This window comes from Larus michahellis, chromosome 5, assembly GCF_964199755.1.
Source record: "Larus michahellis chromosome 5, bLarMic1.1, whole genome shotgun sequence".
Classification (NCBI taxonomy): Eukaryota; Metazoa; Chordata; class Aves; order Charadriiformes; family Laridae; genus Larus; species Larus michahellis.
In genome coordinates, this window is record NC_133900.1 from 82,047,131 (window position 1) to 82,061,971 (window position 14,841).

Sequence of the window (14,841 nt, forward strand, 5' to 3'; positions counted from 1 at the left end):
ATCGTTTCTTTTTCATGGAGTTTTTGCATTGAGGGTACAGGTATAAATACGGTGGTGAAATCCCAACTCCAAGGCAGTCAAGTCAGCTGTTTGGAAAGCAGGATTTCACTCATACTATTGTGTGAACTAACTGATATTTGGTAGAATTAGTTCTGAATCTCTGATTGACTCTACCTGAGAATAAACTGTTTGAATGTCAAACGCCAAACCTTCATTCTAATGCAATCTTACTTTTAAGATGAAATTTGTACTGAGGTATAATTCCATGAACTCAAAACTAAAGAAAAACATAAATTTAGGTAGTTTGATAATTACAGAATATATTCATACCGCAGTAATTATTCTAATTTGAAGGAAAAAAATTTCCTTCTGATCAAAATTCTAAAGTCTCGAAAGAATCTTAAAATTTATGAAGAATTCTTGGCATGATTGGACTAAGGTACACTAAATACCTAACACTTTGAAATGTGAATATTCTTGATAATTTAAACTTCGGAGAAAAGTAAACCATGCTTGGCAACTTAACGTCAGTACTAAAGTTGATGGTGGTCATCATAACACCGGTTATCCACGCTGCTCTCCTCCTAACCTGCAAACGTGGAGAAGATCAATCAAGCCCTTAAACTCATCCATAACTTACTTCGGCAAGCCTGTACTTCAACAATATACAGTGTAATGACATATAGCCGTATCAACTTTTCTATAAGCACTTCCTTTAATTAACAGGAGGAACACATTTGTCTTGACTTGCTCTCTGATCTTATAACGAGATAAAGTGTCATTTCCCTGTAGTCATATTTGAAATCTGGAATATAAGGAGCCCTGAGCCAAACACGTGTTAAAGAGAGCAGGTGCAGACCGTGTCAGTCAGCGGAGGAGATTGCTGCTTAGCATTCCTCGGCACCAGCAGGACTTCGGAGCTTACGCTGCTCGTGGTCACGTAGAAAACCAGCACGCAAATACCTCCATGTCTGTCCCTGGTCAGAAAATCGTTTTTATCAGTCACCAGGACAGAGCCTGTACCAACGGAAACACACTTATCAGAGTGTGCTCTAGATGTTATTTATTTTTTTTTCATAATTCTGATTATCTAAACCAGATGACTTTCCTGTTTTTTCTAGCTAAAATAGCTGAAAGCAGAGATTCCTTGGTGAAGAAAATTTATTTCGGGTTTGATTGGTTTGAACGTCGTGTTAGTGTCTTTTCATGCGACAAAAAAGGTTCAAACAAATACTTTGCTGTCCCTTGTTATTTTTTTCCTCAACTAAACTTCAGGGGAAATTCTTAGAAGATATACCAATTCTCACTGGAATATAAACGTATTACAAGCTGTACACTTCTACGGCGGCCACCACTGGATTTGAATTTCCGTTCTAGGTATCAGGTAAAGCGGCCTCACGCAGCACTCCAAAGTGGCATGAAAGTACCAGGATGCTAACTTTAGCCCTCCCGGGGGATTAATACGAATGCTTAATGACATTAATCCACATTTAGATCACTTATGTTTAACGACACATGCTTTCCATGCATACATATATAAATATTAATTTTGGACGGCAAGATTATCGTTCAACACGATAACAATTAAACAGCTGTAACCTGTCTCGTGTGTTAAGTAATGGAGCTGCAGGCAAGCTCCATAAACAGATGGTCTTACCCACCCATGCTTAATGTTAAAGACTTTTTAAAAAAGAGGTGTTGACAAATCTGAACAAGAAGGCATAGTTTTAATGCAAATTGGCCAATTTGCAATGGAGATGACTCTAAAACTAATTTGGTCTATAGAAAAAATTAAGCTGCATTGTAAAACTGAGATGTTCCGCAGCACATGGATATAACAGATTCCCCACCAACATAATTATTTACTAATTCCATTCAGCTAACGGAGTTTAATGGAAAAGCAGCTGGAAAAGTATTCATATTTATGGGCTTCCTATGACAGTTACTTAATTTACTCGTGGTACATGCCAGTTATATCACAAAAAATAATAGACTTTCTGAAATAGTATCTGTTCCAATCTCACAAAACAACTACTCAGACCGGAGCAGGTCACTGAACTCACTGCAAGCCAGGACAGAAAGGAAACAAAAACACATTTTAGCACAACTGTGTTATGAAAACTTAATTACAGAGGAAAATTTCATCCAGGCTATCACCTGGGTACCAGCTGTGCATGTGCCGTCTTGTACCACATTGAGATGCAGGTTGAGCTTCCCAAAATAATATATGGATGTTCACCTCAGACCCCCGAACGTCACTCCCGGACCAAATAAACAATTGGATGGTGATTTTCCATAACTTTGCAGTAAACTGTTGAGTTAAGCTGTTCTCACGTGGATACAGGAAATGGTGAAACATTACAATTCTCAGGAGGGAAAAGACAGTAAGCAATTTAGGAGCCTTAAATAGTTTAGTGTTTGAAACATACGTGGCCAGTGTTTAGTTCAAACCTGTAAGATGCTAAACAACAGCACTAAATCTTGGGTTTTGTTAATTCTCATTAGATTCGTTTCATCACAACACTGAACACGCAGTTATCTGCTGAACATCTTTGATATAAATCTTTGGAGGTGTGTGTTCAGAGCAAAGGCAATGGCTCACAAGCGTGGCCTGCCTCAGGCGTGGTATCGCAGCTGGAGCTACCCTGTCCCAGAGACGCACAACGGAACCGTGGATATCAGCGACACCCACGGGGCTTACCGCCTCAGTCAAAACAATCTTGCCCACCTCGCTACACACATTGCTTCAAAAAAAGAAAAGCAACCTGCTTTATCCAGTGTATTCTGTTCTCCCTCACAAATAGCACTCAGGCCCTGGAACAGCCTGCCCAGGGAGGGGGGCGAGTCACCATCCCTAGAGGTGTTGAAGAAACGTCCAGATGTGGCACTTCAGGGCATGCTCTAGTGGCAGAGACTGTAGAGGTTTGGGTTTTTTTGTGTGTGTATGGGTGGACTCGATGATCTCAAAGGTCCTTTCCAACCATGAAGATTCTATGATTCTATTTCCCAATTCCGGTCTTGCGATCCTCAGCCTTAGGGAAGTGCTGATGCTTAACCCAGCGAAGTAGATGTCTGCATTTTTTCTGAATAAAAAAAGCAAACCTTTGCCATCACCTATGATTTTGCTTCCTTATAATGAAGTATTGAGAGCCCTGAAGTATTGAAATAAACCAAAGAAACGGTCTCTGGAAGTTTAGAGCAATTAGAATTTCCTTTGTCCGAATTCCCTTTTGAGTACCTTGAAGTACACATGAAAATCAGCATAACTCCAGAAGCAATCTAGGGTTTAAAAGATATTAGAGAGGAATAAAACCAAGGATTATCTTGTTTTAATTAATCTCCTTCTTGCCACCCTTTAAGACATGTCAGCCAACAACACAAAGAGTGAGCTAACTGAAAATGAGACTGAACAGATAGTCAGCGTTTAGAAATACATGAAAATCGTTAGTTGAGGTGCAAAACATTTTTATCATTTTAAACGGCATTCCTGCTTCAGGAGAACACCATAACCCCTCCGATCACCTGAGTTACGGATTTAGAGGAGTCAGTAGACATTCCAGTTAGCGCCTCTGTGATTAACGCAGACGCATCTACCCCATTTTGTGCATCCAGCCAGAGACCTGCTGCGCTATTCCCTTCCCAAAAAGTGAATAAAGTGCTTTCCCCTTAAAAAATGTACAACTTCTTTGGAATATTCCTTTCCCAAAGAAGTTGTAAATTTAGGCCACTGCTCTCCATGTGACTGCCATGATGCATCAAACCAATGTATCCGTCTTTCTAAAATACTTCACACTCCTGCAGCTAAATGGTTAATGGCTTTTAGAAATAAGAACGATGCAACTGTTTATTTTTAGACATATAAAGGGAGAGTGGGAGTCCTTCATACGCACAACACAAATGACATAAATATGCTGCTACCAAGCTGAGAGCTGTAAGTAGCATAAAAAAACCCCGCCTGGGTTACAACTGGAGGGCAACAATAAAAAATTGGTTTGCGTGGAGAAACGTTCTGATGTCCCTTCGGTTTTGAAATGTGTTGCTCAGGAAGAGCTACCACCTACTCTAGGTGCAGGTGAGAAGAAGGCAGTTTGACTCTTCATTTGCCAAGCTGAGGAGGCAGCACTCCTTACTCCACTGAGCGGAAATACTCTTGGAAACGAGCAATAAAATGACCCGGTTGCTCCATAACACCGGGCTCCTGAAGAAAAGAGCTCTACAAAAAATAACAGCAGGCTGGAGCCTGTACCTCATTACTTGTCTTGGAGGCTGGCAGGGCAACATAAACAAATCAAACTATCTTTACAGCGGCAGCCACAAAGTAAACACCCATTTAAAGAATAAACAGGTGGGAAGACAGACCTGCTCGCCCAGAGCTGAGGAAAAACTTGTTTGTGCTTAATATGTTGGAAAAATTGTTCAAGAGCAGTTCATCCGTGTATAACTACAACCCTTGAAATGCTGCCAAGGTCAGTGAGACCAACAGCAGAGCGATCTGCTGAGTAATTGCTCGTTGGCAAGTTAAAGCGGTCAAGGGAAAGGCTTTATCCTACTTCTAAAGATTTACTTTATTTTATTGTTCAGAAAGCAGTTCTCTGCCCACCTCTCACTCTCTTTGTCAGCAGGTTTTCTGGAAGCTCCTCAAAAACGTTAACCCTACCGATTCTCCCCGGGATTCTGCAGATTCCCCATCTCTCATATGTCTGAGCAATCTCATTAGCAAACAACAACAAAAAAATCGATTGTCATTTCTGTAAAAAATAACTCACAAATCAATCTTCCTACTTCACACCTGACTCCCTCCTACAAAATAGAATCTTGCCTGGTTTTCCTGCTGCAGTGATGTGGGTATCAGTTAATAGAGCCGAAACAGCCCCTCATTTTCCCTGCCCTCGGAGCTCACGCTGCTGTCTCCCACAATGGCCAAGCGCAGCCAGGGGAATAAACTACCCGGGAACCCAGCTTGGGACGTTCCTTCTTCCTAGATACTCACGCTCCAGCGATGGTTTAGCCGTGCTAACACATTCAGAGTTACAGAACATCCACAAAAGGTAAAATCCTCCAGTCTTTTTAGCTTATGGCAAAAGCAAATCATGCTATATTCCCATCCATCAGCTCTACCGCAGTTAGACTTACTGTCCTATCCTGTTGCTTTGGCTACGTCACCTCTTTTAGCTGACTCTCCTCCATCTTTTCAAACATAAAACTATGAGTTTTTTCCTTATTGGAAATTTTTTGGACTATTCAGTTTATCGGTGGTTTCTCCATCACTCAGAGTTAACTCTTGCCTTCGGCTGACCTGCGGTTACCTCTTTCGTTGTCTGTTCAACCCGCCTCTAAGTGCTCCGCTTCTCACACCTGGGAGATGTGCCCCATAAATACCTGCAGAGCCACTCTGTGACTCCCGTGACAGCCTTTGCTGAGCTCTGTGCCACGCTCACCACACATTCAAGTACAAGCCAGTTGTCTCTTACAATCAGACTGCCGCCAGCTCCTTTGTCTCTGCTTCCTACCTGTTGTCACGCAACAGTTTGGCTGTGCGCTTACGCCCAGGCACAAATTGTTAGCAGCACACCCTTCTCCTCTGTTACAGACCTGCAGTGTCTTGCACGGAGAGGGAGTAGTGTGGGAGGGAATTTCTCAGCACTACAGCTATACAAAATCAAAATAAAAACGAAAAAACTTTTTGGCAGCTCTTCTTCTGCTTTTTCTACGTCCCCTTATTTACATATATAATTTCTCAGGCTAGCTCACCTTCAAGACCTGTGCAGCGGAGAGGGACGTCCCGCTGTACGTGGGACTCACGGACTGTACATAACTGAGTAAGAAAAGCTCCGCTGATAAAGGCACAGCAATTTCCAAAGCTTTCCAGGCACTAGAACTAACTTGATTACAGAAACACAGGAGCAGTAATAAGGATGGCTTCTTCTCAATCAGCTGTGTTAAACTGCTGTTACATTATTTACATGGAAGAAATTTGATGTAATTCTAAAATAGAGCGTGATGTTGACAAGAAGGTAATTTTGGGCAGCTAGATCGCATTTATTACAAGGTGGAAGTGACATTTTTGTGCAGGCAAGCCACCTTTTAGAGCATCTCCATAGAAGAAAAACAATCGGAAGCTTCGTTTCCGAAAGATGTAAAGCTATCACATAAAAATAGAAAAAGCACAAAGCAAATAATATATTTACAGTTCAAAATAAAAGTAACCTCCCCCTCAGCAACAGGCAGTCAAAGGGAAAAGACTGAAAAGGAAATTCTTCCACCTGCTTTTCATGGCAAACGAGGTACGAAGAACTGCTGGGCCATCGTATAACCATTTCCTTTCTTAAAATATCAACTCCTTTCCACAGACTGACACGTGCAAATATTCTGTTTGAAGAAACAAGCTTCAAAGCCATACACTCCTTATTCAGCCGCGGCCAGCAGGGCCGGCTGTTTGAAATTTGGGCAGCGAAGAGAGGGTAAAGCGTAGCCGGCCTACCAATGGTACAGTGCTCGCCGTTCCAGCCCTGGCTGCATTCGCATTTCCCGTCTTTACAGGTGCCGTGCTCGGCGCAGCGGGGATGGCAGGCTCTCTGGTTGCAGGCGGCGCCCGTCCAGCCTTCCTCGCAGCGACACGTGCCCCCCATGCACACCCCGTGCGGGCCGCAGTCCACCGAACAGATTTCTGCATGAAAGAGGCGGGGAGGGGGGAAGAAAAGGAGGAAGAGATTGCACACGGGAGAGAGAGGGTATGCATTAATCAGCCGCGCTACATTTTAATTCAACACATGAAGAATAAGAAAGGCAAAACGTTTGAAAAGTAAATCAAAGGAATTTACTGCGACGGGCATTTTCAGGTGGGACCCAACAGAGTTTTATCTCTGTGCTGATGCTCAGTTATCCAGCAGACCCGGCGGAGCTTAAGTGTCCGCAGCTCTTCTGTTAGTGCTGACTAATTTTCAGTCATATTTTTTGTGATCACAAGTGTCTTAAGAGTAACCTTTTGTACCTTAGATTATACGGCACTTAAACCCACTAGAACTTCCAGTGTACTCCCAGTGACTAAACGTACCATACACCGAGGTCACTGTTTGAAGGTGAATGTTGCGAGTGAAAGTCTAATATTAATGAAAGTTCATTTTAACAAGGTTTCCCCTCCCTACCCTGCTCCCTGTTTTCTTTCAAAGTAAAAACGTGCCATTTCTGACACATTTTTTCATTATAAAGAATCAGCCTTAGCGAGACAAATTAGTACTACGCTGACATACTGACACATCTGTTAAATTTAAAAGATGATTCTCTTTTACTTTCAGTAAATTTGTATCAGTGACAGCTATGAACAGTCTGGTTTAAATAATAGATTGTTAAAAAAAAAATCAACATACAGCAATTTAACTTGTCATTTACATATAGTAACAGGAACTTGTAACTGATAGAATAATTGAAAAACACATTAAGAGCCAAAGGTAGTCAGAGGCCAAACAACGCATGTTAAGTCTCAGCTAATACAAGATGATAATTTAGACTGCCAGATTTTGCATTTACAGTTTTGCTTCATTTAGTCTGACTCCAGCAAACTTTACTTCTGCTAAGCAGACAACAGAAAAACACGAGGATGTACAATGCAGCCTGAGGGACTTCCTTAGCTCCCTGCCATACAGCTGCCTGCCACCACGTACCGCTTCACAGAAGTAATATAGTTAGTTTTTTGTTTTCTTGTAAACGACAACAAACAGTTTAGTAATAAAAGCCTGAAATTATTTCCAACAGTAAAAGGAAGAAGTATTCAGCGCAAGTGTTGAGTTCCCACTCCACAGTGTTTTTCTTCCCCCATAGAGTCTGTCTCACTGTGCCGGGGAACATGAAACACCGGCTCAAGGAGCTGCGACATTTCCCATAAGAAACAGTCCAAAACCTTTATGGAGAAAGACAGCTATAATTTCCCCCCTCTCCCTTTTTTTTTTTTTTTTCCTATACAACATTTTATACCTACTTTTAACTAAATTTTTGATTAAGAGATGCAAGATGGTTTGATTAACTTTAGAGTCACAAAACATCAACGCAGCTCCAAGAAAGAAAGGTTTATTTCTCTTCAATCTAATCAATTTTTCATTAGGGTGAAGGTGTTTATCAGCTTTTAGCACACTAGCTCTGAGCAAGGTGCGTCAATCTTTGTAATGAACTTATTAATTAGAGCTAATTTAATTGAAGTGGAATTGAAGGGCTAATTAACGGACAAACTGCTGATGAAGATAGAGGAAAGCTCTGCTGATTTCAAACCTATAAACCCCTCTGATGGAAATAACTCATTCTTTTTTTCTTCTAGCAGCTTAACAAAATGTTTATGGGTAAGATTTACTTTTTTAGTGTACCAGTCTGAAGGTCATTTCGCACAACCTCAGCAAATAATCCGTGCGTATTTTCGCCAAGCTCTTGTGTGAGTCTAACACTTTTGAAATATTTGAGGAGATCAGAAATATTTCATGGTATTTTAACGACCAGTCATTCCTTGAAACAAAAGTAAAAGCTGGAGCATAACTGAAGCATTGAAAACAGCGTAGAGGACACCGTGTCAAGAAATAGAGGATCCAAGTTTTGCCTAAGAACTAGAAAGGGTCTCTCACAAATAGCCATTTTTAGTGCTAGAGATGTTCAGAGGAGGTTTTTCTTCCTTCTAAACAAATTTAACAGAAGACAACATTTTCTTCTCTCTGTCACGTTTTCATGAATGTTTGGAACTCTGTCTTATCACTCTCGTATGCATAAGCCATGATGGAGTATCACAGATCCTGGTCAGGAAGTACATTTGTTTTAAAAAGATGGTTGCTCCTGAAAAAGTTATATTTATTCATAAGCTGGCATAAACCCAGCTAGCCCATGTGTTCAGTTTTCATTAACAAAATCATCTGAGTTGTTAGATGAACTGTTTTAGACAAATATAAGTCTCACAGTTAGACGTGATTTCTCTCTTCGTATGTGGCTACCAAACGAGATTCTAAAAACTCATATTTGTCAAAAGGCTGTTGTCATACTTTATAAATATTTAGATTCTGCTCCCTGTGTCAGTACCTCCAGTCATTTTCTCCTGTTGTTTCTAAGCTCAGACTATGGTTTTAATAAGATCAGTTTCAGACTCCAAGAAATCCCTCTGCTTCTTCACTCCTACCAACTCCTTCCACCCTGGCAGCCTGTGCCCTTCCTCGAAAGCTGTTTAGGATTCACGCTTGCATTCCCTTCGCCTTCAAACTGGAACGCTGTCTGTTTTTCAAGAAAAATACCTCCAATTAGCTGGAGAGACTTTTAAAATGGGACTATCTCCAATCTCACTAGTCTAGTTTTAAGTTTCTAAACAGACGTATTAGGTAAGATGATAGTTAGATCCATACATTGTACAAAGAACATTCTGTACTTGCATGTGAAGTACCCGAAGTTATCAGGTGAAGGCAGCTAAAAAGATACCAACAAATGCACTGATCTTCAAATACTTCAAAGTCATCAATTATTTTGAATCTTTGAATCAATTCACAGTTCATGCTGGAGTCGACTCAAAGACTTCCATCAGCTCAGCAGGTCAGGTCCTAACAGAATAATGTTGTTAAAATGCTGCTGTTTGAGATGTCATCACTTAACAACACGCGAGCGCTTTTAACCCTTACCGTTGGAGCAATCTGGACCTGTCCAGTTGGGGTCGCAGGTGCAGGTACCGCTCTCTTGGAGGTAGGTGCCGTGGCCAGAGCACTGGTCGGGGCACATCGTCTTCAGGATTTCACAGTTGTTGCCCCCCCAGCCCGGGTTGCAGTGGCACTCGCCGTGGATGCACACGCCGTGGCTGGAGCAGGCGGGGTCCAAGCAATCCGCTGCGGGGAGACAGGAAAGGTCAGCTTAAACTTGTTGTCGTTCCTAACAATATTAATCAAGCCCTAAATGCAATTTTCTTTGTAAAAACACCTCGCTTCCACACCGTTTTCCAGTATCGTGAAATTTATGTGTGCACATAACTGTCATAAAGACACTCACAGGCTCCCACTGAGTTAATGGAGAACCTTTCAAGGTTTGCTAATTTTTCTGAATTACAAGAAGATCGGCTTCAGGTCTCGGGCAACTGATCTCTGTTCTGCCTAATCAGAGTGTAACAAGTGTTGGATTCCCTGCAGCACCCGCTATCAACTGACCCGATCCTCCGCCACTGAGTTTTGGCAGCTCTACAGGACCCTCAACTTGTTTCAGAAATAAATGAGTTGCATACTGTCTATCTGTCTTAATTCACTTTAATGTGCTTTAGATGACGAGATTTAATTTAGCAATTTGACTCAATAAAATGTTACACTTGTAGGGTCAATGGTCTGAAAATTTAATTCCAGAGACTTAATTGCATTACTTTGTACGTGGAGATCAATAAAATCAATTTGATTGAGGAAGAAAATGGCGCTTTTTACTCCCTAAAAAAAATAGAATGGAAAATGAACTGCATTTTGCAGCACACCAGAACGAATATTATTATGCACATCTCTGGAATACAAAAATGACGCATCGTTTTTCACTCTGATGCATTTGAATCAGCACTTTCCAAAATGTGGTTGGTGGAAAAGATCACTAACAAATGCAATAGATTAATGATTTATTCTATACAGTGAAAATTCAGTAAGTCTTCCTGTATCTCAACATCTGTTTTTTGTGTACTTTCTTCTTAGCTGACCCCAGCCAGAAAAAATAAATAAAAATATACTGGCAAGCAAAAAGATATCACTCATCATTAAGAATTTTTCCACTGATTACTTATGAATAAATAAAGTGTAATAATTCTGTAGAATTCAGTGATGCTAGTGATTCCCAAACTTTATTTTTAGCATTCTAAAATGATTTTTGAAGAAACACAATTAGTGTGCACAATCCAGACCTAACAGAATCGATAGAGCTGGATGTGCCAGCTGGAAACCTGACCAACAGCAGCAGGCGCCGGGGTAAATATTTACTCATTTACCTTCTTCACAGTTTTCTCCTTTGTATCCGGAATTGCAGGCACAGGAGCCCATGATGCAGATGCCCCGGCCCCCGCACTGGGGATCGATGCACTGAGTTGTGGGCACGTCACACTCGGTGCCCTTCCAGCCGCTGTAGCACAGGCAGCGTCCTTTGGAGTACTGCCCATTGCCACTGCACAGCACCGGGCAGGCTGCTGCGAAAGAAAACACGGCAGACAAAATAAAATCAACTTCTTCGCCAAGGCTTTATAAAGAAGAACATCTAAGTCACATGCCGGTTGCTCTCCCGCTGTATTTGTCTTTACGCTCACTTAAACTGACTGGAGAAAAGCATTGGGTTGATTTACCTCTGGAACAATCGGGGCCCAGAAACCCAGCAAAACAATGGCAGGATCCAGAAACACATTCACCGTTACCATGGCAATTTCGGGGGCATTCCACCACGGACTCTAAAGGGAAAAAAAGAGGATAATTCACAGACGCCCACCGCATGAAGTACCTATCATCTGAACCACTACTAACTGACAGCGCGCCCTTGCACCCAGAGAAGTGTTTACGTTTGGTTTGTTTGAAGAGCACGAATAGCTGTGATTTTCTATTGCCGATGCCTACAATATCTCAGGACACTACATTCCAACAAAAAGGCTCAAATTACAATGGTAAAACCATATGAGCTCCATACTTAAAATCCAGCCCCGTGCCATTTAACAAATACTTCAAAATAGCGTCCTCCTTTCAAGCGCTGTTTTACAAGAAGGTAGACTCGTTCTGCCTTAGACCAAGTAATTAAAACAGAGATTCTGCATTTTATTCTGAGCAGCAAAAGAAACACTATGAATGGGAAACCTGTGAAAAAAGTCAGAGCATTTAACTACGAGAACTTATCTCTCTATTCCCAAAAACCCTGACTAGGAGCCTAGAGTTTTGTAAGAGCTTTGAAGATTATGCTTACCTATAATTATGGTATTAAAAGACACCTGCTCTGCATTTTTCCCATCGTTATAAAAGGCCAGGTGCCAGATGCCAGAATCCAAGTACTGGATAAAGCCTGCCTCGTGGAGACTGACAGACCTCGCCTGCCGCCCCGCTCGCTCCGACTCCAGCAGGTTGCGTTGCTCCCTCGCGATCAGCCGGCTGCCATCCAGGAGCTCCACAAAGTCGTACTGCAGGGAGGAACAGAGAGGAGCTTGGCAAGTCATGGGATGAGCCATGGCACCGCCAGCTTCCCCACAACATCCTGACAATATGCTCGTATTTTGACCAAGAGTTTCCTTCCGGAGCAGGGAAGCAGGAGGTGAAACCAACGCTTGGTTATTTCTTTGCCCCTTGCAAAGACTCCAGACAAATTTACCAACTAGTCCTCATGCTTATTACAGTGGCTTTTTTGGTGACAAGTGGCCAATGAACCTACTACATATACTGGGGGGGGGAAAAACCATCAGTTGAATTGAGTCTGTAGTCACCACTGTCACCAGGTGAGAGCTAACTTCCAAGGTATGTTAATAACCCATATGGGTTAATAATAATATCCAACACTAACAATATTATTGGATATATTATTGGAATATTATTGGATATTAACAATAATATACAATAATATCCCTGTGAGGGTGGTGAGCCCCTGGCCCAGGTTGCCCAGAGAAGCTGTGGCTGCCCCATCCCTGGAGGGGTTCAAGGCCAGGCTGGACGGGGCTTGGAGCAACCTGGGCTGGTGGGAGGTGTCCCTGCCCAGGGCAGGGGGGTTGGAACGAGATGATCTTTAAGGTCCCTTCCAACTCAAACCATTCTGTGATTCTGCAATTAAACTGTTCAATCCTCCTTTTGGCCACTCCGGAGTTCTGGAGGAAGGAGAGCAAGAGCTTTACTTCCCGTCACAGAAGCCCAAGAGAGGAGATGGAAAGCATAAACCATTGCAGCTGTTGAAAACGGCAAACTGACAAAAAATATGGTAGCTCAGGTCAATGGAGAACACATATTGTTTTGTTAACAACCATTGGGGGATGCTTGGAAAAACGCAGCAGCATCTCAGCTGATACAACAAGCAAATTCCCAACACGAGGTTTTATGCACGTTAATCTTAACGAGGGCTAATAGCACCTGCAGGGCTAACTCTGCTCCGGGCCCTGCACTGATTTACACTGTCTGGGAGTCTGCTCTCATGGCTTGAAAGAGGTCTTCTGCACGTTTATCATGTGAATATCTATGTGTATATAGCATTAAACAGGTAGGAAAATTAAAGAGCATTCCTGCTTGCGGTGGAGAGTCTCTGCTTTTCCTGCCGAGTCTGTTCACAGTTTCACTTTTACTGACACATGTTTATTGTATGAAGTGAACTGTAACGCAGAAACCTTCAATCTCCCCACACGTTGGAGAGATCTCTCAAATGGAATTACATCCAGGGCTATTAAAGTAAAGGCCAGCCTGTGAGACCAGTGATTCACCTGAGCTAGGATAACATCGGTTGCCGGGACCGGAGAATCACACCCTGACTTGTGACCTTCAGAAACAGAAAAAGAAAACACGATAGCCTTTGTCCCGCAACAAGGGTTTAACCACTTATGTTCTCTTCTTGAAATTGCAGGCCAAAATTCATGGCTATTGTAAGAATGTTCCTCCCCAATAACCAGCATTCTCTTCCTACGAGCCCGGATGGGAAAGAAATGCAGAGTTAATGTGCCTCTGTCAACACCTGAGACACTTTTCCAGCTCGCTCTGAACCAGCAGAACAGAACAGAGCGTGACGAGGATGTGCAGAAGCCGGTACCTCGGTACGCTGTCACTTCCTATGTGCTGCGCCCCATGAGAACGACTGCAACCGTTTGGGGAGAGCACCAATTATTCAAAACCATTCAACATTCTCATTTGTCAGAGAATTAAATATTTATCTGATTTTGTGAGAGAGAGAAAAACAATTTCAGTTGGTGGTTTGGTTTTTTTCCCTCCCACCTGACTCAAGAACGCTTCTTTCTGGTTGTGTTTTTCCACTAACATTTTAAAAAATAGAAAGCTCAGGGAGTCCTGAGTTCTAACAAGTAATTTATGGACATTAGGAGCGACCTTGTAATTTGTATACTGCAGAGGATCATTTTTTGTAGGAGGACAATTTCAGATTAAACCCGTATTTTTGATACAGGAACAACTGATTACACTACTTGATTGACCACTAATGGCTGACAAGCATGGTACAATTAATGATTTTGTATTTGTAATGTAATAAGGACATATGCTGTTATCAGAACACCATTTTAGACTACATTTTAAAAGCCATACAGAGGGGAATTTACTGTTCATTCTGTCCCCCAGCAAAAAACAATAATTGATCTTAACCCTTTTAAAGGCTCTTTCTTTATATTTAGGACACGATAACAGAGACAGACTGGAAAAACAACTACCTTCATAAGCAAAAAACATACCAATTTTATTTTCCTCCTATGAGGATAAATTAATTACCTTTATATTGAGTCTAAATGCGCTGATTTTCCCTACCATTCCATTCAGTTTCGCTTTAAACCAAAGTCCTTTTTTTTTATTCTCAAAGTCTCTTTAAATAAACATATTGATTCTCTGGCTGCAATGGAACTGACATTTTTAGAAAGTGTCACAAAGACTTTCAGGCTCGCATTGACTGGGTTTTGAATGGACAGCCACCGTCAATTATTTCTGGTTGATTTATTTATGATTCCTCAGAAAGAGAGAACTATGCATCGCACATCAGTCTGTGACACACACACACACACACACACACAGTGGCTGCGCTCGAGACTCATTTCGGTACCTAAAGAGAATACAGAGACGCGACCAAAAATTCTGTCCCGATTACAATATATCAAACCATTTCCTGCACACTGTATCCCTATTATTTTGGATTATGGGGCAG

At 41.9% G+C, this 14,841-nt stretch overlaps 1 protein-coding gene across 24 annotated transcripts in view; it reads right to left on the reverse strand.

The window, feature by feature from the left end:
• Positions 1–14,841, reverse strand: part of TENM3 (teneurin transmembrane protein 3) — a 486,507-nt gene that overhangs the window by 81,995 nt on the left and 389,671 nt on the right. For all 24 annotated transcript variants that reach the window (XM_074588367.1, XM_074588383.1, XM_074588378.1 and 21 more), the window contains 5 exons: positions 11,917–12,127; positions 11,312–11,413; positions 10,964–11,158; positions 9,639–9,839; positions 6,482–6,667 (listed from right to left, as the gene is read on the reverse strand). In XM_074588367.1, coding sequence (XP_074444468.1) covers positions 6,482–6,667; positions 9,639–9,839; positions 10,964–11,158; positions 11,312–11,413; positions 11,917–12,127 — 895 coding nt within the window. The remainder of the gene's footprint in view (positions 1–6,481; positions 6,668–9,638; positions 9,840–10,963; positions 11,159–11,311; positions 11,414–11,916; positions 12,128–14,841) is intronic.